This window comes from Erinaceus europaeus, chromosome 13 (genome assembly GCF_950295315.1).
Source record: "Erinaceus europaeus chromosome 13, mEriEur2.1, whole genome shotgun sequence".
Taxonomy (NCBI): Eukaryota; Metazoa; Chordata; class Mammalia; order Eulipotyphla; family Erinaceidae; genus Erinaceus; species Erinaceus europaeus.
This window is the reverse complement of record NC_080174.1, coordinates 18,545,306-18,573,002: the sequence shown is the minus strand read 5'-3', so window position 1 is coordinate 18,573,002 and position 27,697 is coordinate 18,545,306. Positions and strand designations below refer to the sequence as shown.

Sequence of the window (27,697 nt, the reverse complement as noted above, 5' to 3'; positions counted from 1 at the left end):
TATGCTATCTACCCTCCACCCTACATTTTGAAACTTTCTGCCTTTTCTCATGACAGGCCCTGTACCAGCCCCAACCAACCTGAGGATTTCTGAAGTAACACCTGACAGCTTCAGAGGAACTTGGGATCATGGGGCTTCAGACGTCTCTCTTTACAGAGTAACCTGGGCACCCTTGGGGAGTGCAGACAAGATGGAGGTAATATTAACTTTGAACTCTTCAAGAGCATCAAAGCTAGAGAAGTAGCTTGTTCAAAAATGACGCCAGCTGACTGTTCTGACTGTATGATGTGTGTGATGAGCTAATTTTTTTTTTCCTTTTCCTCTTTCTCCAAGACCATCTTAAATGGAGATGAAAACACTTTGGTGTTTGAGAACCTGAACCCAAACACACTCTATGAAGTCTCTGTGACAGGCATCTACCCTGATGAATCAGAAAGTGATGACCTGGTTGGCAGTGAACGCACATGTGGGTTTTCTTTCTAGTGGGACACTGCTATTTAAAATTTACTTCTGAAAATTAAGCTGTAACATTGGTTGTAATATTAATCCATATCTTTTTTTTTTTTTTTAGTGCGTCTGATACCTTCAACCACACTAGGTAAGAAATAGTTGAGCTTTCTAAATGATCAAATATTGGAATGAACTCAAATGAGTACGAAACACTGCAAAATCAGTTGCAAACAGACATTCTGATTTTGAATTGTGATAGGTTAATGGGGACTTCTTAATTTATAAAATCTTGAAAGACTTTGCCGCTCTTTGTGAAGTTGGTGAAGATTCAGTGACTATCATTTATAATAGGCTCAAATTTCTTTTTTTTAAAAATATTTTCTTTTTTTTAATATTTATTTATTCCCTTTTGTTGCCCTTGTTGTTTTATTATTGTAGTTATTCTTGTTGTGGTCGTTGTTGGCTAGGACAGAGAGAAATGGAGAGAGGAGGGGAAGACAGAGAGGAGGAGAGAAAGGTAGACACTTGTAGACCTGCTTCACCACTTCTGAAGGGACTCCCCTGCAGGTGGGGAGCCAGGGGTTCGAACCAGGATCCTTAAACTGGTCCATGTGCTTCGCGCCACGTGCGCTTAACCCGTTGTGCTACTGCCCAACTCCCTCAAATTTATTTCAAGACCAAGAAATATGATTTCCTTGGAAACACTGCATAGTGAGTGGTGGCACTGTTTTGCTCTTCTAACCTTGCTATTCAACAATCTTCACTCAGCTCCAAAAAGCGGCCCACGAAACCTTCAGGTGTACAATGCGACGTCTAACAGCTTGACCGTCAAGTGGGACTCTGCCAGTGGTCGTGTGCAGAAATACAGGATCACTTACCAGCCATCCACAGGGGAAGGCAATGAACAAACGGTAATATATATATATATATATATATATTTTGTTAACCTTGAACCTTGGATAGATCCTATCCTTTTCTCTTCAAACTACTTTTGACTCCAATATATATTTTTAAATATATTTGTTTATTGCTGGATAGAGACAGAGAAAAATTGAGAGGGGAGAGGGAGAGATAGAAAAGGAGAGGGACAGAAAGACATCTGTCGCCCTGCTTCAACACTTGTGAAGCTTCTCCCCTGCAGGTGGGGACCAGGGGCTTCAACTAGGTCCTTGTGCACTGTAATGTGAGCATTTAACCAGGTACACCACTGCCTGGCCCTTGCCTCCAATCTTTATCTAGTGATATTTACTATTTTTGGAGGTGCAAGATTGACTGTATTGGTTAGAGTTAGTTGACTCCATCCTTGATGGAGACTTAGTGAATATTCTCAGTGGAGTCAAGAGTGTTCTTCATGGTAATTCACAGCATCTGACATGTCCCTAGAGGCATTCATATTTCCTGTAAAAGTTACTGGGAAGAGATTATCCATGACAGTATAGGTTTTTTGAATGTATTTAGATTTCTATCTGTGGCATAATCGAGTGCTGAATGTTTGCTAATTTTCCATGTAAAGTTAACATGTTTATTCTGATCTCTCTTTATTTAATAGAGACAGTCAGAAATCAAGAGGGAAGAGGTGATAGGGAGAAAGACAGACAGACACCTGCAGACCTGCTTCACCGCCTGTGAAGCAACTCCCTTGCTGATGGGGAGTCGCGGGCTCAACCCAGGATCGTTACACGGGTCCCTGCTCTTTGTACCACATGTGCTTAACCCGCTGCACTACCGCCCAACTCCCTCTCTCTCTATTTCTTTTTTTCTTTTCTCCCCCCTTTCTTCCTTCTACTTTTTCTTTCTCTTTCTCTTTCTTTTTTTCCAGATTTGTTTGCCCATAGAGCTCATTATGCTATTTATCATTTTCATATTTTTCCAAATGGAGGTTCTTGACAAAGACAGTAGGATCGTCAACTCAACATTCATTCTCCTTAATCTTCTCAGTTCTCCCCCCCTTTTTTAGTGTATAAAGAAATGTTGCCTTTAATTGATATGCTTTCCCATCTCATACCACCGGACAATGAAAAGCTAGGCAACTTTCATCTTGCCAGCATGAGATAAACTTTGTTAATTTGAGGTCACTCTCCATCACTTATTCACAGGCATGGGTACACACACACACACACACACACACACACACACACACTCAATTGTGTCTAAATTCGAGAAATAGGTCAAGTATACCCATAGCAAGATGAAGCAGTTGACCAGCAGGTGTTATGCATATATATATATATTTTTTTTTGATGCAGAGAAAGCCTTTGACAAAATCCAACATCCATTCATGATCAAAACACTACAAAAAGGGGGAGGAGATGGAAAATTCCTTAAGATAGTGGAGTCCATCTAGAGTTCTCCCTTACTTCATAAAGTCCTTTCTGTGGACCTTCTCTCATTTTTCTAATGTGAAATGAGTGAAGACAACAGTACACACTACCCAAGCTCAGGAAACACTATGACTTTCAAGTGGGTAGGCCGACACTTTGATTTACTGCAAATACTTCTTCCAGTGTGGTCCAGTGTTTTACTATATTTACTTACTATATGGGCTATAGTAAGTAGTTCCTTACAAAACCTTAGAAAGATAGGTTTCATTTACAGTCATGTGACCTGCAGAGTTCTGATCATAGCTGTGAAAGAGGTTGCAATGGTTAGATGTTTGATGTTAGACTTTGACTGGATTTAGTCACATCATGTGTCCTAGTTCCCAATGGGACTTTTGAGTTGATCTTTTGAATTTACTTAGTTGTTGCCTTAGGTAGTTTCATTTGAATTGAACACTTGTTTATTTTAGTTTACTACATTTTCAGTAATAAACTAAATACCAAATAGTAGTCAGCTGATATTTGTATAAAGTCAAGACAAATTTGATGGGATGATATTTGTATTTTTATTTTTTTGTGATTAAAGTGTTTAGTAACCTACATGGTAATGAAAAAGAGTAGGTAACTTACTAGGAATAGTGAACTTGTGTAAGAAGACCTTATGTTTTGGTTAGCACAAGCCACATCTAAATGTGATATATATATATTATTTTTATTTATTTATAAAATACAAATATTGAGAAGACCATAGGCTAAGAGGGGTACATTTTCACACAATTCCCATCAGCAGAGCTCCATATCCCATCTCCTTCCTTGAAAACGTTCCTATTCTTTTTTTTTTTTTTCATCTTTTTTTTTCTTTATTTTTTTATTTAAGAAAGGATTAATTAACAAAACCATAGGGTAGGAGGGGTACAACTCCACACAATTCCCACCACCCAATCTCCATATCCCACCCCCTCCCCCGATAGCTTTCCCATTCTCTATCCCTCTGGGAGCATGGACCCAGGGTCATTGAGGGTTGCAGAAGGTAGAAGGTCTGGCTTCTGTAATTGCTTCCTCGCTGAACATGGGCGTTGACTGGTCGGTCCATACTCCCAGTCTGCCTCTCTCTTTCCCTAGTAGGATGGGTCTCTGGGGAAGCTGAGCTCCAGGACACATTGGTGGTGTCTTCAATCCAGGGAAGTCTGGCCGGCATCCTGATGACACCTGGAACCTGGTGACTGGAAAGAGAGTTAACATACAAAGCCAAACAAATTGTTGAGCAATCATGGACCCAAAGCTTGGAAAAGTGGAAAGGAAGTATTAGGGAGGTACTCACTGCTAACTCTAGTATACTTCTGCTTTCTTACTTTGGTGCCATATTCCAAACTCAGTCAATTTCTGCTTTGCGTTTCTACTTCTTCTTTTTTTTTTTTTTTTTTACATGCATAACATTCCCCAGATTCCCATTTAGCAATACAACCCCCACTATTTCATTCATCATTTTTCATGGACCTGTATTCTCCCCACCCACCCACCCACCCCAGAGTCTTTTACTTTGGTGTAATACTCCAATTCCATTTCAGGTTCGACTTGTGTTTTCTTTTCTAATCTTGTTTTTCAACTTCGGCCTGAGAGTGAGATCATCCCATATTCATCCTTCTGTTTCTGACTTATTTCACTCAACATGATTTTTTCAAGGTCCATCCAAGATCGGCTGAAAACGGTGAAGTCACCATTTTTTACAGCTGAGTAGTATTCCATTGTGTATCTAGACCACAACTTGCTCAGCCACTCATCTGCTGTTGGACACCTGGGTTGCTTCCAGGTTTTGGCTATTACAAATTGTGCTGCCAAGAACATATGTGTACACAGATCTTTTTGGATGGATGTGTTGGGTTCCTTAGGATATATCCCCAGGAGGGGAATTGCAGGGTCATAGGGTAGGTCCATTTCTAGCCTTCTGAGAGTTCTCCAGACTGTTCTCCACAGAGGTTGGACCAATTGACATTCCCACCAGCAGTGCAGGAGGGTTCCTTTGACCCCACACCCTCTCCAGCATTTGCTGCTGTTACCTTTTCTGATGTGTGACATTCTCACAGGAGTGAAGTGATATCTCATTGTTGTCTTGATTTGCATTTCTCTGACAATCAGAGACTTGGAGCATTTTTTCATGTGTTTCTCGGCCTTTTGGATCTCTTCTGTGGTGAATATTCTGTCCAATTCCTCCCCCCATTTTTGGATGGGGTTATTTGTTGTCTTGTTGTTGAGTCTGGTAAGCTCTTTATATATGTTGGTTATTAAACTCTTATCTGATGTATGGCATGTAAAGATCTTCTCCCATTCTGTGAGGGGTCTCTTGATTTGGGTAGTGGTTTCTTTTGCTGTGAAGAAGCTTTTTAATTTGATGTAGTCCCATAGGTTTATACTTGCCTTAGTCTTCCTTGTAATTGGATTCGTTTCATTGAAAATGTCTTTAAAATTTATGCAGAAAAAAGTTCTGCCAATATTTTCCTCTAAGTATCTGATAGTTTCTGGTCTAACATCCAAGTCCTTGATCCACTTGGAATTTACTTTTGTATTTGGTGAAATACAGTGATTCAGCTTCATTCTTCTGCATGTTTCAACCCATTGTTTCCAACACCATTTGTTGAAGAGACTCTGCTTTCCCCATGTAATAGTCTGAGCCCCTTTGTCAAAGATTAGATGTCCATAGGTGTGGGGCCTCATTTCTGGGCTCTCAATTCTATTCCACTGGTCAGTGTGTCTGTTCATGTTCCAGTACCAAGCAGTTTTGATGACAATGGCCCTATAATATAGTTTGAGATCTGGCAGTGTGATGCCTCCGGTTCTGTTCTTTTTTCTCAAGATTGTTTTGGCAATTCTAGGTCTTTTCTGGTACCAGATAAACATTTGTAGCATTTGTTCTATTCTCTTAAAAAATGTGCTTGGGACCTTGATGGGGATAGCATTAAATTTGTAGATGGCTCTGGGTAATATATTCATTTTGATGATGTTAATTCTTCCAACCCATGAGCATGGAATATCTTTCCACTTCTTTGTGTCTTTTTCAATTTCTTTGAGTAGTGACTCATAATTTTCAGTATACAAGTCTTTCACTTCTTTGGTTAGGTTTATTCCTAGATATTTTATTGTTTTTGTTGCTATAGAAAAAGGAACTGATTTCTGGATTTCAATTTCTTCTAACTTAGTGTTTGCATAGAGGAATGCCACTGACTTTTGAATGTTAATTTTATAGCCTGACACATTACTGTATTGCCTGATGATTTCCAAAAGCTTCTTGCTAGATTCCTTAGGTTTTTCCATGTATACTATCATGTCATCTGCAAATAAGGAGAGTTTGACTTCTTCTCTTCCAATCTGTATTCCTTTAATTCCTTGCTCCTGCCTGATTGCTATGGCAAGAACTTCCAACACTATGTTGAATAGTAATGGTGATAGTGGGCAGCCCTGTCTAGTACCTGATCTGAGGGGAAATGCTTCCAGTTTTTCACCATTGAGTATGATGTTGGCTGTAGGTTTGCTATATATAGACTCCACTATCTTCAGGAATTTTCCATCTATTCCTATTTTTTGTAGTGTTTTGATCATAAAGGGATGTTGTATTTTGTCAAAGGCTTTCTCTGCATCTATTGATATGACCATGTGGTTTTTGGTCTTGCTTTTGTTGATGTGGTGGATCACATTGATTGATTTACGTATATTAAACCAACCTTGCATGCCTGGGATAAACCCCACTTGGTCATGATGAACAATCTTTTTGATGTACTGCTGTATCCGGTTGGCTAGAATTTTGTTCAATATTTTCGCATCTATGTTCATCAGAAATATTGGTCTGTAGTTTTCTTTTTTGGTTGTGTCCCTGTCTGCTTTTGGTATCAGGGTGATGTTGGCTTCATAGAAGCTGGCAGGGAGTATTCCAGTGTCTTCAATCTTCTGGAAGACTTTTAAAAGTAGAGGTATTAGTTCTTCTTTGAAAGTTTTGTAGAATTCATTTGTAAAACCATCTGGTCCAGGACTTTTATTTTTGGGAAGATTTTTGATAACTGTTTCAATTTCATTAGCTGTGATGGGCCTGTTCATGTTATCCACTTCCTCTTTACTTAGTTTTGGAAGTTGGTAAGTATCTAGGAAATCATTCATTTCTTCCAGGTTCTCTAACTTGGTGGCATATAGTTGTTCATAGAAGCCTCGCATGATATGTTGAATTTCTGCAGTGTCTGTTGTGATATCTCCTCTTTCATTTACTATCCGATTTATTTGGGTCTTCTCCCTTTTTTGTTTTGTGAGTCTGGCTAAAGGTTTGTCGATTTTGTTTACTCTTTCCAAGAACCAACATTTACTTTCATTGATCTTTTGTATGGTTTTCCTATTCTCAATGTTATTTATTTCTGCCCTAACTTTAGTAATTTCTGTCCTTCTGGTTGCTTTAGGGTTCCTTTGTTGTTCTTCTTCTAGGTCTTTAAGATGTGCAATCAGGCTGTTTATTTGTGCCTTTTCTTGTTTCCTAATGTGTGCTTGTATAGCTATGAACTTCCCTCTTAGGACTGCTTTAGCTGTGTCCCAAATATTTTGATAGCTTGTGTCTTCATTTTCATTGAACTCTCGAAACATTTTGATTTCTTCCTTGATTTCCTCTTTGACCCAGAAGTTGTTAAGAAGTGTACTGTTTAGCTTCCACATTTTGGCACTGTTACTAATCTTTTGTTGATTGTTAAGTGTTAGTTTAATTCCACTGTGGTCTGAGAAGATGCTTGGGATGATTTCAGTGCTCTTGAATAGGCTGATGCTGTCTTTGTGGCCTAACATATGGTCTATCCTTGAGAATGATCCATGTGGATTTGAGTAAAATGTGTATTCCAGTTTCTTGGGATGAATGACTCTGAAAATGTCCAATAGTTCTAGTTTATCTATCTCTTCATTTAGCTCCCTTATGTCTTTACTGATTTTCTTCCTGGATGATCTGTCAAGTTGAGATAGTGGGGTGTTGAAGTCCCCTACTATGATTGTGTTACTGTTAATATATTGCTGTAGCTCTTTCAGTAGAAGTTTGATGTATTTAGATGGCTTCTCATTGGGTGCATAGATATTAATAATTGTTAAGTCCTCTTGATTGACTGATCCTCTGAGCATTAAGTAGTGTCCATTCCTATCTTTTTTAATCTTATCTATTTTAAAGTCTATCATGTCAGATATGAGAATAGCTGTTCCTGCCCTTTTTTGTGGGCCATTGGCTTGAATGATAGTTTTCCATCCTTTCACTTTAAGTCTGTGTTTGTCTTGTTGCGTTAGGTGAGTTTCCTGTAGACAACATATTGTTGGGTTGTGTTTTCTGATCCATCTTCCTACTCTGTGTCTTTTAATAGGTGAATTCAGGCCATTCACATTTATTGATATCAAAGATTGAAGATATTTTAACGCCATTCTTGTAGAGTTTTAGAGTGTTTTGATATATGTTCTATTTGTGGTGGTCTGGTTGTTTATAGGAAACATTTCAGAACTTCTTTCAAGGCAGGCTTGGTGATGGTTGCTTCCTTCAACTGTTGCTTGTCTGAGAAGGTTTTGATGCTTCCATCTAGTCTGAATGACAATCTAGCAGGATATAGTATTCTTGGCTGAAAGCCTTTCTCATTGAGCACTCGATAGATATCTTGCCATTCTCTTCTGGCCTGTAGTGTTTGTATGGAGAAGTCTGCTGCTAATCTTATGGGTTTTCCTTTGTAGGTGACTCTTTGTTTTTCTCTTGCAGCCTTGAGGATCCTTTCTTTATCCTTATTCCTTTCCAATCTAAGTATGACATGTCTTGGTGTCTTTAGGTCTGGGTTAATTCTGTTTGGGACCCTCTGGGCTTCTTGAATCTTTATGTCTTTGGTGTTGTCTAGACTAGAGAAATTTTCAGCTATTATGGCCTGGAGAACGCTTTCTTCCTCCCCTTCTCTTTCTTCCTCTGGTAAGCCAATAATGCGTATATTGTTTCTTTTGAAGTCATCCCATAGGACTCTGTTGTTGTTTTCAGCATCTCTTAATCTCTTTTTGAGGTCTCTTACTTCTTCTTTAGTTGTCTCTAATTCATCCTCAATCTTGCTAATTCTGTCTTCAGCCTCATTGATTCTATTCTCTCTGCCCTCTACTGCTTTCTGGAGTTCATCTATTTTGTTGCCCTGCTCTGATACTGTTTTAGCTTGTTCAGCTAGTTGCCTTCTTAGCTCAGCAATTTCAGCTTTCAGCTCTCTAATAACCATGAGATTATTAGAATTTTCTTCCATATTCTCATTTGTTGTTCCTGCAGTTCTGATTACAATTTTTTCAAATTCTTTACTCACTCCTGTTATTATTTCCTTAGCTAATGTTTGGATGTTGAACTCGTTGTTTTGTGCTTCGCCCTCTGGAGGACTTTTAGGTGGACTCTTGTCCTGGTTCGAGTCTCCATTATTTTTTCTTGTTGTTTTAACCATTTTATATAAGTTAACAGTTTTTTCAATCCCTGAGTTGGAGTTCAGTGGTGTAAAAGCCTTTTTTTTTTCCCTTTAGGCTATGGTAGCCTGAGGGCTTTTAAACTATCAATAGGCTTCTTGGCTTAATCAATGACTACTGACCAAGAGATAAAGCAGGGTGTGGCAGAGATAATCCAGTGGTTATGCAAAGAGACTTTCACAGCCCTTCAGCTATGCCACCGAGGTATAGGTCTTCTCCTGAGTTTCCCGGTTAGATCTCTGTGCCCTCCCTGTTGCTGCTCCAGATTCTGAGGGTAGTAGCAATGGAGACTCAGAGTTGTACTTGGTGAGTCTCTGGGGAGTCCTTTCCTCCCTTCAGCTGTCCCCTTGTTGGTGGAGCAGACTGGAGGTGGTGTCTCCACTGACAAACTGTCGAACTGTTAGCAGTCACTTAATCTCTCCTTAGGCCCCTCTCTCCTCTCTGTCACCAGCCACGCGTGTTTGTACTCACGGGTGATTTACTGGGTTTCTGTGGTCATTCTAGTCCTGTCTTGTTTAGGTCCGGGTGGTCTCCTTTGGTATTCCTAGTTGATCCGGGAGAGGAGAGGAGAGGAGAGAAAGCGATCTGCTGCTCGTAGCTCCGCCTCCCGAAAACGTTCCTATTCTTTATCTCTCTGGGAGCATGAGGTACAGAAGTTGGAAGAACTGACTTCTGTAATTGCTTCTTCACTGGACAAGGACATTGGTGGTTTGATCCATACTCCCAGCCTGCATTGACTGATACTTAAAAAAAATATTATTTATTTATACATCTATTTATTTATGGGATAGAGACAGGAATTGAGAGGGGAGATGGAGAGAGATGCCTGCAGCCCCTCTTTACCACTCATGAAACTTTCCCCCTGCAAGTGGGGACCGGAGGCTTGAACCTGTGTCCTTATGCACTGTAATGTGTGCACTTAACCAGGTCACTATGTGGCCTGGACTGATACTTTAATGACACACACACAGATGCTTTTTGCCTATTCCAAGGCATATAGGTGAAGCCGTGATATAGAAGAGTTTGTCTTTAGCATTTCTTTTCATGGTAATGGACCTCCTACTGAGGTAATTATTTATTTTACTATCTCTAAGCTGTTTGTTATAATTAGAAAGAATCATATGAGCTTATCATCTGGAAAACATGACAATCCTTTAGGGTTTGTTCTAATCTAATGCTGGTTCATGAAATAAATCAATGACTCACTCATGTAAGAATTATTACGGAGAGTTGGAAAGGAGAAATAGGTGAACAGCCTTCTAATTACTCATAAGTTCCATGCAATAGTTGTACCAAATATAAAATGACTTATACTGATTTTGATGTTAGTCTCAGAACATCAGGTGTTGAGTTTCTTAAAATTAGCCAGTATAGGGAGTTGGGCAATAGTACAGCAGGTTAAGTGCACGTGGCGCAAACTGCAAGGACCGGCATAAGGATCCCGGTTCGAGCCCCTGGCTCCCCACCTGCGGGGGGTGGCGGTGGGGGGGGCTCACTTCACAGACGGTAAAGCAGGTCTGCAGGTGTCTATCTTTTTCTCCCCCTCTCTGTTTTCCCTTCCTCTTTCCATTTCTCTCTGTCCTTTCTAACAACAACGACATCAATAACAACAATAATAACTACAACAACAATGAAAAACAAGGGCAACAAAAGGAAAAATAAATAAATAAATAAATAGCCAGTATAGTTCGATGTGGTCCTATGGAGGATAGTGGCTAATGTAATTCATTGAGGTTTCCTCTGCAACTAGACCATGTGAGTGGATGGGTGCTAAGTTGGAAACATCTGGACTGTACTCAGGCATCCAGCTGTCAGCATGTGTGCTTACCGTGGGCAGCATGCCATTTTCATGCAATTTCCATTAGTAGGGCAAAAACATCTGAATTCAGTAGACTGTTAACAAATCATGCAAATTTTCTTTCAACAAGATGGCTCAAGAGCCTTGAGCAATGAATGAAAAAAAAAAATTCCTCCCAAATCCAGAATTGGAGAAAATTGAAATTTTTCATACCCAGAGGCTGGTATCACAGAGATCTCAGGGAACCCCTGTCTGACCATGGCCTGGCAATGAGTCCAATCATGTAATTTACACTGTTAATGCCATAAGAGTGGCAGGTGGTTTTTTTTTTTTTTTGGGGGGGGATGGGGCGTGTAGGGGATGCTCAAAGCTTTAGACCTTTTGCTGAATCATTTTAATAGGATTCTAAGGCAAATAAAAATTTGTTAAAAAGTGGGAATAATTGTGTGCAGTGTAAAAAATTCTCATATCATGCAGCATTTTTTTTTTGGCTTATCTTAATGTTCTTTTGTAACTCACTTATGATTAGTACTTTTTGGGCAAAAGAGATCTTGGGAAATGCATTTTGGATGAATTTGGCAGATCTGATGGCTAGAAACTGAAGGTACTTTCTGCATATTTTAATACCAAAATGTCATCTAAGACTTAGCATCCTTCTGTGTCTTCAAATGCCTATTTTGCATATATGCCATACGATACATCTTACACTCTCACTGAGGTACTTGTTTCTAGATCTTGGCAAACACCTCAACAGTTCTGCCGAGTTGGAGAGAACAAGGCTAACACGTATCTCTGTTTTATTCAAGACCACAATAGGAGGACGGCAGAACAGCGTACTGCTGCAGAAACTGAAGCCCGATACTCCTTACACCATCACCGTGTCCTCCCTGTATCATGACGGGGAAGGAGGACGCATGACTGGGAGAGGCAAGACCAGTAAGTGAAATCAGACTCCTGCAGTCGCTATAGTGACTCCCACTGGAACAGAATCACATTTTTACCTGAAATCATGGAGATGTCACAAAGTTTTGCTCATCTTTTAAAATGGATTTAAAAAATTGTACTTGATATCCTTTGCAGTGACCTGTCTCTATTTATGGAGAAAGACATTTATAGGGTGGGGAGATAGCATAATAGTTATGCAAAGAGACTCTCATGCCTGAGGCTCCCAGGTCCCAGGTTCAATCCCCTGCACCACCATTAGCCACCACCATGAACAATACTCTGTTAAAAAAAAAAAGACTTTTATTACTTCCTAATATTAAAAGTAAACCACTTTGGGAATAAACATCTTGGGGAAAGACAAGACATGAACATGAGATCATCATAGTCCTTTTATCTGTCTACTACTACAACAAATATTTGTGGGGTGCCTAGTCTGGGGCATGTGCTAAGTGGAGGCCATCTGAGAGAAATCAACTTAGAGTCAAATAATGACACAGATTCTCTGAATTTCAGAACCTTTGAATACTGTGAGGAACCTAAGAGTGTATGACCCTTCTACAAGCACCCTGAATGTCCGATGGGACCATGCTGAGGGAAATCCTCGTCAGTATAAACTATTCTATGCACCGGCAGGTGGTCCAGAGGAACTGGTAAATGTTTCTTGTAGTGAAAAGTGCATGTTTATTTCAACCATTATGGTGGTGTATTCAAATGTGGAATCAAGGACTTGACTAGTTTTCTTTAGTATTGAAGAAGTCAATGGTGATTTAGTAGAATTTAAGGGCAGTTGATAAATGCCTTACTGTCTGGGAATAGGAGATTGTAGTGTTTGGGAATATTGAAAGTAGACATTCCAGGACATTTTTAAGGGGAAGATCAGAGTGAGAATAGGCATCTAGAAATGTATTTTTTAATTATAGAAAAAGAGGGTGAGAGTCAACTCTGGAACATGCTGGGGATTGAAATTTGGTTCTTACACTGAATCATCACCCTAGAGTGTCTCTGTGACTCCTAGTAATAGTTTACTTGAGGGACATCTTTATATTTTAACATAGCGAAACTCGAGTTGGTCTTTTTTTTTCAACCAGGATTATTTCTGGGGCTCAGTGCCAGCACTAGAATCCATGGCTCCTGGTGCCCATTTTTCCTTTTATTTTTTTCTTTCTATTTTTTTTTTTTTGACAGGACAGAGAAATTGAGAAGGGAGGGAAGACAGAGAGAGGAGGGAAAGATAGACACATACAGACCTGCTTCACTGCTCATGAAGCCTCCCTCCGGTAGTTGGGCAATCAGGGCTCAAACTCTGGTCTTTGCACTTGCTATAATATGTGCGCTTAATAGAATATGCCACTGCCTGGCCCCTTTGGTAGGTCTTGAATTAATGTCTTGAGCATTATACTGTTTCCTTTACAGATATTTATTTATTTATTCCCTTTTGTTACCCTTGTTGTTACCTTATTGTTGTAGTTATTGATGTTGTTGTATAGGACAGAGAGAAATGGAGAAAGGAAGGGAAGACAGAGAAGGAGAGAGAAAGGCAGACATCTGTAGACCTGCTTCATCGCCTGTGAAGCGACTCCCCTGCTGGTGGGCAGCCGGAGGCTTGAACCGGGATCTTTCCGCCGGTCCTTACGCTTTGCACCACCTGTGCTTATCCTGCTGCACTACTGCCCGACTCCCTCCTTTACAGATTTATTCAGTCAGATGTCCTATGTCTTATTAAAACCCATAGGTACCAATTCCTGGGAATACCAATTATGCAATTCTTAGGAACCTGCAACCAGACACCCCCTATACCATCACAGTAGTTCCTGTTTATACTGAAGGAGATGGAGGACGCACATCAGATACTGGAAGAACGTGTAAGTGACAAAATAGAAAAGTTTAGCTTTGACATTATCAGTTTTTGGGGTAAAGATCAATATAAATCCATTAAATTTTGGGAAAATTAAGAACAAAAATGTAATTATTAATTATTTTACCTACCAAACACCACCACCTGTTAAATTGTTGTATGAAATAGTGCGTTTACATTCACGCTTGTCATAGCATTCTTCTTCAGGGTAATGACACTTGAAGGGTTTATAAATGTGTATACATCCACTGTATGCTACTTCAGTCATTCTCTTCCAGTAAGAAAAAAAAGCTCAATGATTGCCCCTACTTTACATTTGTGTGGGGCAGTGCATTGTACTTGGCATTCACAGTGTGAAGTGTTGAAATCTGTTTAGCATGTTACTGTTGTGCATGTCTGGTTTGCTGATGAAGTGCTTGTTTGGTGTCAAAAGTCTGTGTGCGTTCCTTTGTCACTTACATCTTGAGAAACCAGTTTATAGTGGTTTTTTACTGTTCTGTAGTGTTGTTTAAAGGCTCTTGAAATACTTCTAAATGTATTTCTTTGGCTTTAACACATACTTGCTGTTGGCAAGAGGGAAGTAATTATAGATGACTTAGTAAAAGATCAGTGGTCTGAAGAGACCATGTTACTGGCTTGAATGTGGTGTTAATATGTGTAGTTGATCTTTATATTTTATTGTCTCTTTTGGGTGTTTGAGAGTTGAGTGTATCTTTTGTATATATATCCCTTTGCCTTTCCCTTTAAATCATAGTAGATATTCAGTGTTATTTATTGAATAAGGAAGAAATAAAAAGTAAATAGTTGAAACCATCTGGCTGAATCAGATTGCTGACATGCTATTGTCTGTTTGTTCTTAGAAGACAAACACTAGAAAACTTCTTGGTCTTTTCATTACCTATCTTGGAAAACTGGAACAACTATTACAGTTTCATTTTCTGTCTCTTTATGACCATCAGCCTAGCACACTACTTTTACTAGCTTGCTTTCATTGGAAACAATCCCCTGGTGTTATACATAAAAGTCACAGTGCCTAGCTTTGACTAAATGTGAATTTGTCAATGTTTATCTGTATGTGTGTGTGTTGTGTATATAATTAGAAGTTTAAGGATGGCAGTATTTCATCTGGTTGTAGAGTATTAAGTTCTGGAAGGTGATGACAAAAGATTGGCATGTAGAAACAGACTTAAGAAATATGTGGTGACTTTTCTTTCCTCAGTGGTAAGAGGACTGGCAAGAAATATCGAAGTGTACAACCCTACACCCAACAGCCTAGATGTGCGCTGGGACCCGGCTCCTGGGCCTGTGCAACAGTATCGGGTTGTGTATTCTCCTTCAAGGGGCACCAGACCCTCAGAATCAGTAAGTCACTTGCTGTCTTGTAGCTTTGCAAAGGAATCCTGTGGTCTACTGCACCTTCTACCGTGACTGTTAGTCCAGCTGACTGTGAGTGTGGTACTGAGTCTCATGGAAATATTATTTCCTAAGGAAAGCAGTCTCATGTTTGCTAGCCCCTGACAATGCAAACCACAAATATACCAGTGTGTGACACCAACATTATCTTTGATGAGTCAAGGCAGGTATATTATTTATAGAGTTAACTAGCAAAAATAAATTTTGTGGAAAATGTCAAGTATGTGCTCTAAAAAACCACAGTGGTAAATGTCCATTTGGGCTTTTGCTATAATGTGTAAATGTCTTGACTATGAAACTCTCTCTCTCTTATAATTTATTTATAGAATAGAAATATTGACAAGACCATAGGATAAGAGGGGTATAATTTCACACAATTCCCACCACCAGATCTCCATATCCCCTCCTCTCTCTTGAAAGCTTTTTTATTCTTTATCCTTCTTGGAGCATGGACCCAGGATCATTATGGGGTGTAGAAGGTAGAAGGTCTGACTTCTGTAATTGCTTCTTCACTGAACATGGAAGTTGGCAGGTCAATCCGTATACCCAGCCTGACTCTCTCTTTCCCTGGTGGGGCAGGGATCTGGGGGGTATGGGGCTCTATGACACATTGGTGGGGTTGTCTGCCCAGGGAAGTCAGGTTGGCGTCATGGTAGTATCTGCAATTTTGTGGCTGAAAAAGCATTAAGATATAAAGCAGAAAAAATTGTGAAATAATCATGAACCTAAAGGCAAGAATATAGCATATAGGATTTGGGGTCTCCATTTTGGAAAAAGCTAGGAAGTCTATTTATATTCCAAGGGGCCCATGACTTTACTGATTTTTGCCTGAGCCCAATAGCTAACATGCTTTGTCTCTATTGGCACTTAGGAATTGTTGTTTGCTTTCAATTCATATTGCAGTCAAGTTTTTCACATAAATTAATAATGTAAATGGAAGAGGAGCTAAGTTGGGGTAGAGTGTCTTGCAGACACCTTCTATGGGGAAATGAGAGATTGTAGGTGTGTGTCAACAACTGTAATGTAAACCATTAAACCTAACAGTGAAAAAAGAAAGAAATCAGAAATTAATAATTTGAGTATAGTAACAGAATGCCAAAAAGGAAATACATCCTTAGAATGATTTAACTTACAAAGATAAACAAGAATGAACAAAAAAATAAAGAATACCTGTGTTGTTTAAGAATTTTTATTAGTGGTTACATAGTGTAGTGGCTATGCAGAAAGACTTTTATGCCTGAGGTGCCAAACGTTCTAGGTTCAAACCCCAGTCCCACCAGAAACTGGAGATTTGCATGGTTACTCTGGTAAAACAAAACTGATTATAATGTCCAGAATATGGCACAGAATATTTCAATAATTTTGTCCTTATCCATTGCATGAAGTCACTCCTTTTTTTTTTTTTCTCTTCTATGCAACTAACGCTCTGTATGTAGTTTGGGAAACTCAGCATGAGGTCTGGCTATAACATTTTAAATGCTTTACAGTAAACACAAATGCAAGATGACTGAAGCTATCAAGGGCCAAATATGACCTAATTTATTTTGAAGGGGATATTTCTGAGGATAAATTGCATCTGGCATTAGCTCAATAGATCTCATGAAAAAACACAGTAGTTGGCTTCTGATGTGTCTGGTTTCAGCCTTTGACTATAAACACTACTATGCTGACTAATAAAAAAGAGTTGATAAGCATTTGGGTTGTTGTCAAGCAGAACTTGACATTTTCTCCCCCTCCAGATTGTGGTGCCAGCAAGCACACGCTCGGTGAATCTGGAGCGACTGATTCCCGACACACCCTATGATGTGAAAATTGTAGCTCTCTATTCGGATGGAGAGGGGAATCCCAGCCCTGGACAGGGCCGAACATGTGAGGCGGAAATCCTTGCTCTACCCTGTTCCCTTGTACCTGTTTTGGCAGGGCTTTCTGATTGATGGAGGAGTGGGTGGTGGGTGGTGAGTGAGAGGTGGTGGGAGCTTTGCTGAGGGTGGGGTCTGGGCTGGTGGTTCTTCCTGGACTCCCTCCCATAGGCTCTAGTTTAAAACGTTGGTTGCCTTGTGATCACGCTCTGTGCCAGTGAACTTCAGTTGCTTTCTTTCTTATATGGGACCTAAATTAAGGAGAAGTTTCTTCCTTTCCTATGCTCTCATGCATTTTTTTGCTCTCCAGGATTATTTCTGGGACTTGGTGGGTGTCTGCACTACAAATCCACTGCTCCTGTGGCTTTTTATTTTTATTTTTTATTTTGATAGGACAGAGAGAAATTGAGAGGAGAGGGGAAGATAGAGAGGGAGAGAGAAAGATACCTGCAGACCTGCTTCACTGCTTGTGAAGTGAACTTCCTGCAGATGGGGAACCAGAAGTGCGAACCAGGATCCTTGCTCAGGCCCTTGTGCTTTATACTACGTGCACTTAAGCTGGTGCTCTATCACTCGACTCCTACCCTCATGAGTCTTCTTACCAAGTAGGCACTTTTCTTATTCAGGAGATTTCCACCCTGGTGAAAATACCTTTTCTTTCCTTGTCTGTACATTTGAGTTCCAACCTGGTTCTCTTTTTCATTCAGCATGTAGCCAGAGGTCTGAAATGTAGCACTTTCTTCTGTCTCTACGTCTATATTAAACCCATCAGTGATGTTTATTCTACCACAAGGGAGTATACTACCTACTGAATGGTGAAACCCTTTATTTGACTTGAGTATCATTTGTTTGAGTTCTTCCCTCCTTCTCTTTGTCTCCCATGCTCATAGGCAAGCAACTAATACTGATGTGCTTATATTTGTTTAGTACCACGAAGTGGCCCAAGAAACCTCAGAGTCTTTGGGGAGACAACCAATAGCCTCTCTGTGACCTGGGATCATGCTGATGGACCAGTTCAACAATACAGGATCATTTATTCTCCCACTGTTGGGGATCCAATTGATGAATATGTGAGTCTTACTCTCATTTATTTCCACATTGGATACTCTTTTACCTGGATAGAAAATAAAATGAGGCTTTCTTATTTGTGAGAGTGCTGTAAGTAGACTTGGACCTTGACTCTTTTGTGATGGTTACATTTTATATGACTTTCTCTGACTTAGTGTTGGGATTGCCTGAGTGTGCCTGGCTGTTTTCTCACACCAGAGAATATTAATATATTTACCCTTATTTGCATTGTAGGACAGATTGAAAGACAGTCTTAGTTCATGGACGGCATTATTTATTTTTAAATTTTTATTGTTATTTTTATTTTACTAGTGATTTAATAATGATTAACAAGATTGTGGGATAAGAGGTGTAAAATTTCATACAATTCCCATCACCAGAGTTCCTTACCCCATTCCCTCCAGTGGAAGATTCCCTATTTTTTATCTAAAGATTTCTATGAAATGTAGAAGGTGGGAGGTCTGGTTTCTGTGACTGCTTTTCTTCTGGACATGGGCATTGACAGGTCAATTCATACCCCTAGCCTGTTTCTAACTTTCCCAACTGGACTGCATTTATTTCTTACTTTTTTTTTTTTTTTTTTTTTTTTACCAGAGCATTGCGCAGCTTTGCCTTATGGTGGTGTGGGGGAATGAAGCTGGGACCTGGGAGCCTCAGGCATGAGAGTCTGTTTGCATAAACATTATGCTATCTATCCCACCATGGACTGCATTCTTTCTTTTTAATTTTTATTTATAAAAAGGAAACACTGAAAAAACCATAGAATAAGAGGGGTACAACTCCACACAATTCCCACCACCAGAACTCTGTATCCCATCCCCTCGCCTGATAGCTTTCCTATTCTTTATGCCTCTGGAAGTATGAACCCAGGGTCATTATGGGGTACAGAAGGTGGAAGGTCTGGCTTCTGTAATTGCTTTCCTGCTGAACATGGGCATTGGCAGTTTTATCCATACTCCCATCCTGTCTCTCTTTCCCTACTGAGACTTCAGGGAAGTGGGGCTCCAGGACATATTGGTAAGGTTGTCTGCCCAGGGAAGTCCGGTTGTCATCATGTTAGCATATGGAACCTGGTGGCTGAAAAAAGAGTTAACATACAAAGCCAAACAAATTGTTGACTAATCATGAACCTAAAGGCTGGAATAATGCAGATGAAAAGTTGGGGGGGGTGTCTCCATTTTGTAGATAGTTAGTAGTCCTATCTTAGTTTTATTCCAAAGAGCCCATGAGAATTTTTTTTTTTTTCCTGAGCCTGACATCTGATATGCAGGTGGATCCAAATTATTGTCTGGGGAGATGATGTCATGGCTGAGAAAAGGACCAGAAAGCTGGATCAGGGAAGAGAGTAGCTCCCAAATATGGGAAAAGTGTATAAATATTGTTGACCGTAAACCCCATTGATTTGATGTGATCTGGGGCCCATATTCAGCTTAGGAACCTATGTGACCTCTGCATCCCTGTAGATCTGAGCTCACATTCTGTGGCCTGGGTAGGAATGTTCCAAGCTACGCCAATTTCAGGACCCATCTTCTTCAGGTGTAGCATAGAGTATGTTTGTTGTCCAGCCTCCCTTCAGATGATGGAACATTCTCTACCATTGTTGATCCAAGTTGAGGGCAAGGTCCTATGGGGGCCCACCAAGAGGTCTCTTGTGTTGTTCCTGATAGAGATGATTGGTAACAATGGAGAGAGGGATCTATTCGAGGTCCAGGCCCATCATGTCTGTTTAGGAATCTTAGGACTCCCTGAATAGGGCCCCAGCTGATGGGATGGTCTGATAACGACTAAAGAGTCATTATAAAAGTATGCCAGTCTCTTGCCCTTATTCAGCTTTTGAGGACTGCATTATTTCCAACCACCAAATTGCACCATAGTAACTTAGTCTAGTGAAACATGATACTTATTTATCTAAGCAACCCAAATTAATGCTCAAATTCTTTGGCTACCTAATTATATCCTTTCTTTAAATCTAATTTCTTTGTAAAGTGTTCCCTAAATAGTTCAATGCTGGTGGATATTTACTTTCTCTAAATTTAACACTTTGGGCCCATTTGATTTTAGAGTGTGCTTTCTCCCATAGTAACTCCAAACTTTTTGAGTGTCATAGATTGCGTTTCTCAAGCTGATTCAAGTCTTTTACAGATTTCTTGTAACTCTAACTATGCAAATTCACTTATCATGGGTGGGAAAACATACATGTTTCTCTACAATTTAGTGATTGGTCGGTGTGTTAGTTTATATAAAACAATTACACAAAATGTCGATTGTAAATTTTTTGTATATAGACACATTCTTCTTGATCTTTATCCCTTCATTAGCTTCAAAGTAAACCATGTTTCATCCACTTAAAACTGTTGTAGTAAGCTTTGTACCTTCATTTTTATTAATCAGGAACATGTGAAGTGATATTTGGAGTTTCTGATCAGAATGAGATAAATGCTATTATTGCAGATAATTGCCAAAGCAAACAAGTCGATGCTTTAACATTTGTTGAGTCTTGCCATAAACAAATATGCAATTTCCCTTCACTTTCTAAGAAAAAAATATGATTCATTTCCCGAGTTCACCATTTGTAATTGGGAACTCCACAATGGAACCATTGGCATGTATAATTCATGCTGTTTGTAAAAGAAAAACATAGGGTTGGCAGAGAGATTGAGAAATAGATCTGGATCATTTCCTCTTCATAGAGGTAGTTGGATATTTTCCATTACTTCTTTTCATGTGTTCTTTTTTTTTTTAAAAAAAAAAAAAAAACTGAATTAGACTCAAACAGATTTTCTCAAGGGTAGAAACTGATTCCACTTTTGTTCACCAATACAATCCTAGCAGGAAGCACCATAACTGGCCCACAGTGAGCACTTTTTGATATGATATTTGAAGGATTGCATGAGAATATAAGACATGCCAATGAAAGATGAAAGGGACAAACATATCATTGAGCTCTGTAGTCCACAGTAATATGTGCTGTGCTTGAGAGTGGTTTAGCCTGTTCTCCTCACAGAGTCTTCCAGAGATGCTAACTCATTAAGTTTGTGAGTGATCTGAGACTGAAACCTGAACTATCTGACTCTAAAGCCATATTTCTATATAGCACAGAGATATCGTGGACTGTTGGTCTTGTGCAATAAAAAAGAAAACACAAAGAAACCATTTACTATTTACAGAGATATATAAAACAAGACTGCCTTTTGATCTAGAAGTCCTCTAGTTGCTAATAAATTTGTGATTTAACTTGCTTTACAGACCACAGTCCCGGGCAGAAGAAACAATGTAATACTGCAGCCCCTGCAACCCGATACTCCATACAAAATTACTGTCATTGCTGTTTATGAAGATGGAGATGGTGGCCATCTCCCTGGAAATGGAAGAACTGGTAAACATCATCTACATTTTTACTACCTTTAATTTTTGGTGATATAAATATATTTCAAGTACTACCATAGCACTACATTAATATTTATTAATTATTAAGACACTGGCATTTTTCAAAGTCATATGAGAACAGAATATATTTTTAACTTTAAAAATGTGTGTGTGTTTGCGTGTGTGTGTGTGTGTGTGTGTGTGTGTGTGTGAGAGAGAGAGAGAGAGAGAGAGAGAGAGAGAGAGAGAGAGAGGGACAGGGAGAGGGAGAGGGAGAGGGAGAGGGAGAGAATGCTAAGCAGAGTGTCACTCTTGTACATGTGAAGTCAGGGATCAGACTCATGCTTAAGAGTCCAAAGCTTTACCCACTAATTTACAATGCCATATACCAGGCCATTCTTTTTGACTTAAATTTTTTTTTTACTATTTATTTATTGGAAGAATAAATAAATCAGAATCACTTTATTATTATTTTAAAATTTATTTTCCCTTTTGTTGCCCTTGTTGTTTTTCGTTGTTGTTGTTGTTGTTATTGATGTGGTCATTGTTAGATAGGACAGAGAGAAATGGAGAGAGGAGGGGAAGACAGAGGGGGAGAGAAGGATAGACACCTGCAGACCTGCTTCACTGCCTGTGGAGTGACCTCCCTGCAGGTGGGGAGGCAGGGGCTGGAACAGGAATCCTTGTGTGGGTCCTTACACTTCATACTATGTGCACTTAACCCAGTTTGCCACTGCCTGGCACTTGAACCTTCTGATGTTTTAAGGTGTTGTCAAAGTTGAATGACCGTGTCATAAAGGAAAGTTGGGTTATAGTTCTGTGCGCTGTTGATACCCGCATTTCTTTTTTCCTCTTCAGCAAATGGCTACTTGAGTAATATGATTTTGGGTTCCTTACCCAACTCAGTTACCCAAGGTTTTTGTTTTTCATTTTTTTTGTGTGTGTGTGTGTGCTAAAACCATCTTTAAGATACTACATTTGGGAGTTCTAAGAGAAAAGCAGGACTAGAGATGTTTCAGCTTGGTCACTCAAGTTCAGGAGTATCTACTGATGCCTACTTTTGATAGGACTAAGTGAGCAGAGGTTCAGCATAATGATTCTAATGATTGTGGTTTAACAGAATCATTTAAAAAAATTTTAAAAATATTTATTTCCTTTTGTTGCCCTTGTTGTTTTATTGTTGTTGTTATTGATTTTGTCGTTGTTGGATAGGACAGAGAGAAATGGAGAGAGGAGAAAACAGAGATGGGGAGAGAAAGACAGACACCTGCAGGCCTGCTTCATTGCTTGTGAATTGACTCCCCTGCAGGTGGGGAGCCGGCGCTTGAACTGGGATCCTTACGCTGGTCCTTGTGCTTTGTGCCACATGTGCTAAACCCGCTGCGCTACTGCCCGACTCCCCAGAATCACTTTTTAATGTTCCGTTAGGTTTTAGAACATACTTCGGTACTTTTCCGTGGAGATGGCATATATCAGGATTTTGTGCTTAGCACCAGATATTAGAAAAACTTGATTGGGTCTTGTCTTGAAGTTTTCAGGAATTGTTAAAATTATCTTGAGCTTTTCCTGTGTTTTCAGATTGAATATCTTATTTGTATGATGGTTTTGGACAGCAACTACTCAACATGCTGTGGAACATCATGTAAAATATGGAGCTGGGATGGTCCCTGTGAAAATCCAGTTATGCTGTTGAAAGATAGAATAGTCCTGAGAAAGAAGATTATGTTAGCCCCCAGCTATCTGTGTGGTCTTGGGCAACTCATATCTTATTTGTGTGATAAAGTGACTGGATTAGTTCCTAAAATGCTTTTTGCCTGACAATCTGTAATGTATAGCATTCTAAAAGTGACTTGAGACCTTTTATTTCCTATCATTCTGCATTCCATAGCATGTAAGCTCTGGAAATTGTACATTCTTAAATCCACTTAAGTGGCTGTTTGAATTTGGAAAATGACTAAGCTTTCAACTGAACCTTGCAACACCTTTTAAATTATTTTCCAGTTAAGACCATTACAGAAATAATTGTTTTTCACTAATGAGGTTGCACTATCATTACTGTGAAAGTTCTATCCTCTGCCTGTGAGCCAATAAAAGACCAATAATACATGTCAATATTTATTTTCAGTGGGACTGCTTCCCCCACAGAACATACACATCTCTGACGAATGGTACACAAGATTCCGGGTCTCCTGGGATCCTTCACCGTCTCCAGTTCTTGGATATAAGATTGTGTATAAGCCAGTGGGTAAGGACGCACCATTATTATAGAAGTGCAAAGGAGAATTATTTGTATGTAAGAATTTCTTTATTGCAACCTTGATGATTATATTCTTCTGATAGTTCAATGATTACATCAAGTCCTTTTTTTGTGAAAGGTCGTACTTCTTGCAATAGCATTTTTTTTTTTTTAACCAGAGCACTGATCAGCTCTGGTTTACAGTGGTGCAGGGGACTGAACCTGGGACTTTGAAGCCTCAGGCATGACAGTCTCTTTGCATAACCATTATGCTATCTACACCTGCCCGCAATAGCATTTTAATAGCAGGTTAATAGTCTAAAGTTTCACTGTTACTATGGGCACAGCTCTTATTAATTGGTCATATAGACTTTCATTAATTTGTATGACTATCAAATTGAGCTGTTTGTGTTTAAATTTTCTGTTATTATGAGATAATGGATATTAACCAGTACAAATTTCTGTATTTCCTCCATGATAGCAAGGAGGAAATATATATAGTTTATTTATGGAAGATTTGCTTCCAGTTTTCTATAGAAACTTTCACCAAGATGATACTTATTGATTAAATTATTCACTATTATTACTTCTATGTTTCAAGTAATAGAACAATTCTCTTTGTATCACATTTGATAGAATAACCTTCCATGTACCCAAGATGGTGTGAACTAGAGAAAACAAAAAAGAGAGGGCAGGAGATCGGAAAGGTGAAGCTGTACAAGAAACAGAGTTAAGAATTAAAGAAAGAGGGAATATTGTAATAGGACTTTTTAGTAACTTTTCAGATTTCGGATCAAGATAGACATTCTCAAGTCAGCTCTACGACAATTTGAAAATTGCATCTACTGTGTGACATGGTGCTTAGAGAAGAGGCTTGAGAGTCTAGGGTATTTATGTGATTGATTTGTTAAAGATTATTGGTTACACCCATACTACATTCTAGGTGCTGGACTATGCTTTGAGAATAAGAGAGTCAAGAATTCAGTCTTAGCTTATAGTTCTCCATTTACATTCACAGAATGTAGCATGTGCTACAATGAGCGAGTTCATCAAGGGCTGTGGAGTTAATGGTTTTTACCTCCTCATTTGAGTATAAGTCAAGATATTTGATTTCAAGAAAACTTGAGATGAGTAGTGGCATATTTCCATGTTTTTAAAAATTATTGTTATTAAAGGTTCCAGTGAGCCCATGGAGGCATTTGTTGGAGAAGTGACATCATACACACTGCACAATCTCAATCCCAGCACGACCTACGATGTGAGTGTTTATGCTCAGTATGATTCTGGACTCAGTGTCCCCCTGATGGACCAAGGCACTACATGTGAGTCACATATCTTTCCATGGTTGTCAGAAAAAAAAAAGTAGTACATATTATCAACTTAGCAAATCTTAATTTTATTTCTTTTTGACGTGTGTTGATCTCCATAATCATGAAATGATGTGGCATTTTTGCATATAGTAAGACAGATACATAAAGAATGTAACTGAATGTACAGAATTGTAGTTGATTAGATCAATATATTTATTTTCCATAAAGCACGGCACATCTTTTTAAAAACAATTTTTTTATAATTATCTTTATTTTTGGAGACAGAAATTGAGAGGGGAGAGGGAAATAGAGAAGAGAGACAGAGAGATACCTGCAGCACTGCTTCACCACTTGTGAGGCTTCTTTCCTTCAGGTGGAGACTGGGGGCTCGAACGCCGATCCTTGCGCATTGTAACGTGCGCTCATCCAGGTGCGCCACCACCCGGCTCCATAGCACATCTTTAAATATAAAAATTAGAGAAATTATGAATTCATCCATGAATGATTGATAAAATTAAAAATTGGGATGCGATGTAATTTTTTGGCATTTGATATAAAAATGTATGCATTGATTTGCTTGAAAGGTTTCACTGAAATGATACGATTACTTACTTGGTCCATTAAAGGATTTTAAGTTATTATTAGTAATTATTTAGGGATTTAGCAGATAGGTTTTCAGGAAAAATTTCTTCTTGTTTTCCATGAGATGGTTTTGACATTCATATTGTTGAGAGGCTGTATATAGAATTTTCCTGCCTTTAGAGTAAGTTACATAGTCTGATATCTTTTTTTTTTTTTTTTTTGCTTTTCTTCATGTGAAAAACCTATGTCTATTGTTTTCTTTGTTTTGTAGTGTATTTAAATGTGACGGATCTGAAAACTTACCAGGTTGGGTGGGACACATTCTGTGTCAGATGGTCAGCTCACCGGGCAGCTACCTCCTATAGGCTAAAATTAAACCCTGCAGATGGTATGTGTGTAATAATAATAATTACAACAATAATAATAATACCACATAGTATTAACATTTTAAAATTCAAAAAGGACACCATTCTGTGTATAAAATAATACATGCCAATGTCATAAATACAGCTTAACAACAAACCACAACTCTTGGACCAACTAACCAATGTCATAAATACAATTGGTGATGACACAGGCCTCTTTCTTTGTGGTTTTGATCAGGAACCAGAGGACAAGAAATCACAGTGCGTGGATCTGAAACCAGTCACTGCTTCACTGGCCTTGCACCAGACACGGACTATGGTGTCACTGTGTTTGTACAGACACCTAATCTTGAGGGACCAGGTGTTCCTATCAAAGAACATACCAGTAAGTTTTGAATAATCTAGAAAGTCTCTACAAGCCTTCCGAATAGAACATTCCCAATGTGAGAGACTTCTGTGTCTCCTGTAGGCACTTCTCCACATGTACAGTAGCAATGATGTTAAGAGTGGTTCTTGAAGGTGGCATCTACAGTTGGTTTAGGACTTTTATCTGCAGTAGGTGTGTGTGTGTGTGTGTGTGTGTGTATGTTTCATGGCTTTCCTTTCTGCAACTGTCAGTCAATATTGAATGACTGATTACACAAGATGCCAAATCTAGCAAAGAATCATGTCAGCATGTCAGCACTCATGAGATTTGATTTGTTATCAAGGATTTAAAGCCCTCTGAAAATTTATTCTCTGATATGTGTGCAGGTTGTTCTTTTTCTAACCACTGCTTTTTAAATTCTAGCTGTAAAACCAACAGAAGCCCCTACAGAGCCACCCACACCTCCCCCTCCTCCCACCATTCCACCAGCTCGGGATGGTAAGTACTAAAAAAAAGAATAGGAAAGCTATCAAGGGTGGGGATGGGATAAGGAGTTCTGCTGATGGGACTTGTGTGGAGTTGTACCCCTCTTATCCTATGGTTTTGATAAATAAATTAAAATAAATAAATAAATAAATAACAAAAAAAAAAGATTAGGCAATGCATTGAGCAGTTAGGGGTTTAATACTTTCTTAATTAGGTAGCCTGTACTTTATTTATACCTGACACATGATGGTTCTGGCTTATTATTCTTACTGAAGAATTTTTAGATTAAAAAGAAAAAAAATAGTACCAGTAATTTATTCTCCCCTTCCAGGCACATTTTGATGTGAACAAACTCAGTCATAAACAACTTCAGCTCTTCAGTTGCAATTCTGTTTTCACAACTTCACAGAATTAGGTCAGGAATACATTAACTAAGCCTCTGTCAGATGTGCCTTTTTTTTTTAATGTGAACCTCTGTAGCTTCTGAGGTCTTTGGCTCTAGTTTTCCTGGTTTCTGACCTGAGAAGTGTTTTGGATCACACAAAGCTATAATATATATATATATATATATATATATATATATATATATATATATATATATATATATAATTTGAGACATAATTGTCACTTGCAATAAACTGGCAAAAAAGTTACACTGAACTATGTCAATAATTTAGGAATATTCATATTGCTTTGTTAAGTTATCTACTAGTTTCTTCTTTTCTCACAGCTTGTTACCACTGCTTAACTAAAAGCAGCTTGGATTTTCAAAGTATTTTTCTTTTCTTTTCTTTTAGTAAAC

The 27,697-nt window shown here is 38.9% G+C and overlaps 1 protein-coding gene across 4 annotated transcripts in view; it reads left to right on the top strand.

Moving 5' to 3' along the window:
* COL12A1 (collagen type XII alpha 1 chain) overlaps nt 1-27,697 on the top strand; it is a 145,168-nt gene that overhangs the window by 70,549 nt on the left and 46,922 nt on the right. For all 4 annotated transcript variants that reach the window (XM_060205391.1, XM_060205393.1, XM_007516304.3 and 1 more), the window contains 16 exons: nt 57-196; nt 334-466; nt 572-598; nt 1,219-1,361; nt 11,850-11,979; nt 12,502-12,638; nt 13,721-13,850; nt 15,063-15,205; nt 16,996-17,125; nt 18,043-18,185; nt 21,430-21,559; nt 23,675-23,794; nt 24,961-25,107; nt 25,949-26,065; nt 26,281-26,427; nt 26,833-26,907. In XM_060205391.1, the coding sequence (XP_060061374.1) occupies nt 57-196; nt 334-466; nt 572-598; nt 1,219-1,361; nt 11,850-11,979; nt 12,502-12,638; nt 13,721-13,850; nt 15,063-15,205; nt 16,996-17,125; nt 18,043-18,185; nt 21,430-21,559; nt 23,675-23,794; nt 24,961-25,107; nt 25,949-26,065; nt 26,281-26,427; nt 26,833-26,907 (1,992 nt within the window). The remainder of the gene's footprint in view (nt 1-56; nt 197-333; nt 467-571; nt 599-1,218; nt 1,362-11,849; nt 11,980-12,501; nt 12,639-13,720; nt 13,851-15,062; nt 15,206-16,995; nt 17,126-18,042; nt 18,186-21,429; nt 21,560-23,674; nt 23,795-24,960; nt 25,108-25,948; nt 26,066-26,280; nt 26,428-26,832; nt 26,908-27,697) is intronic.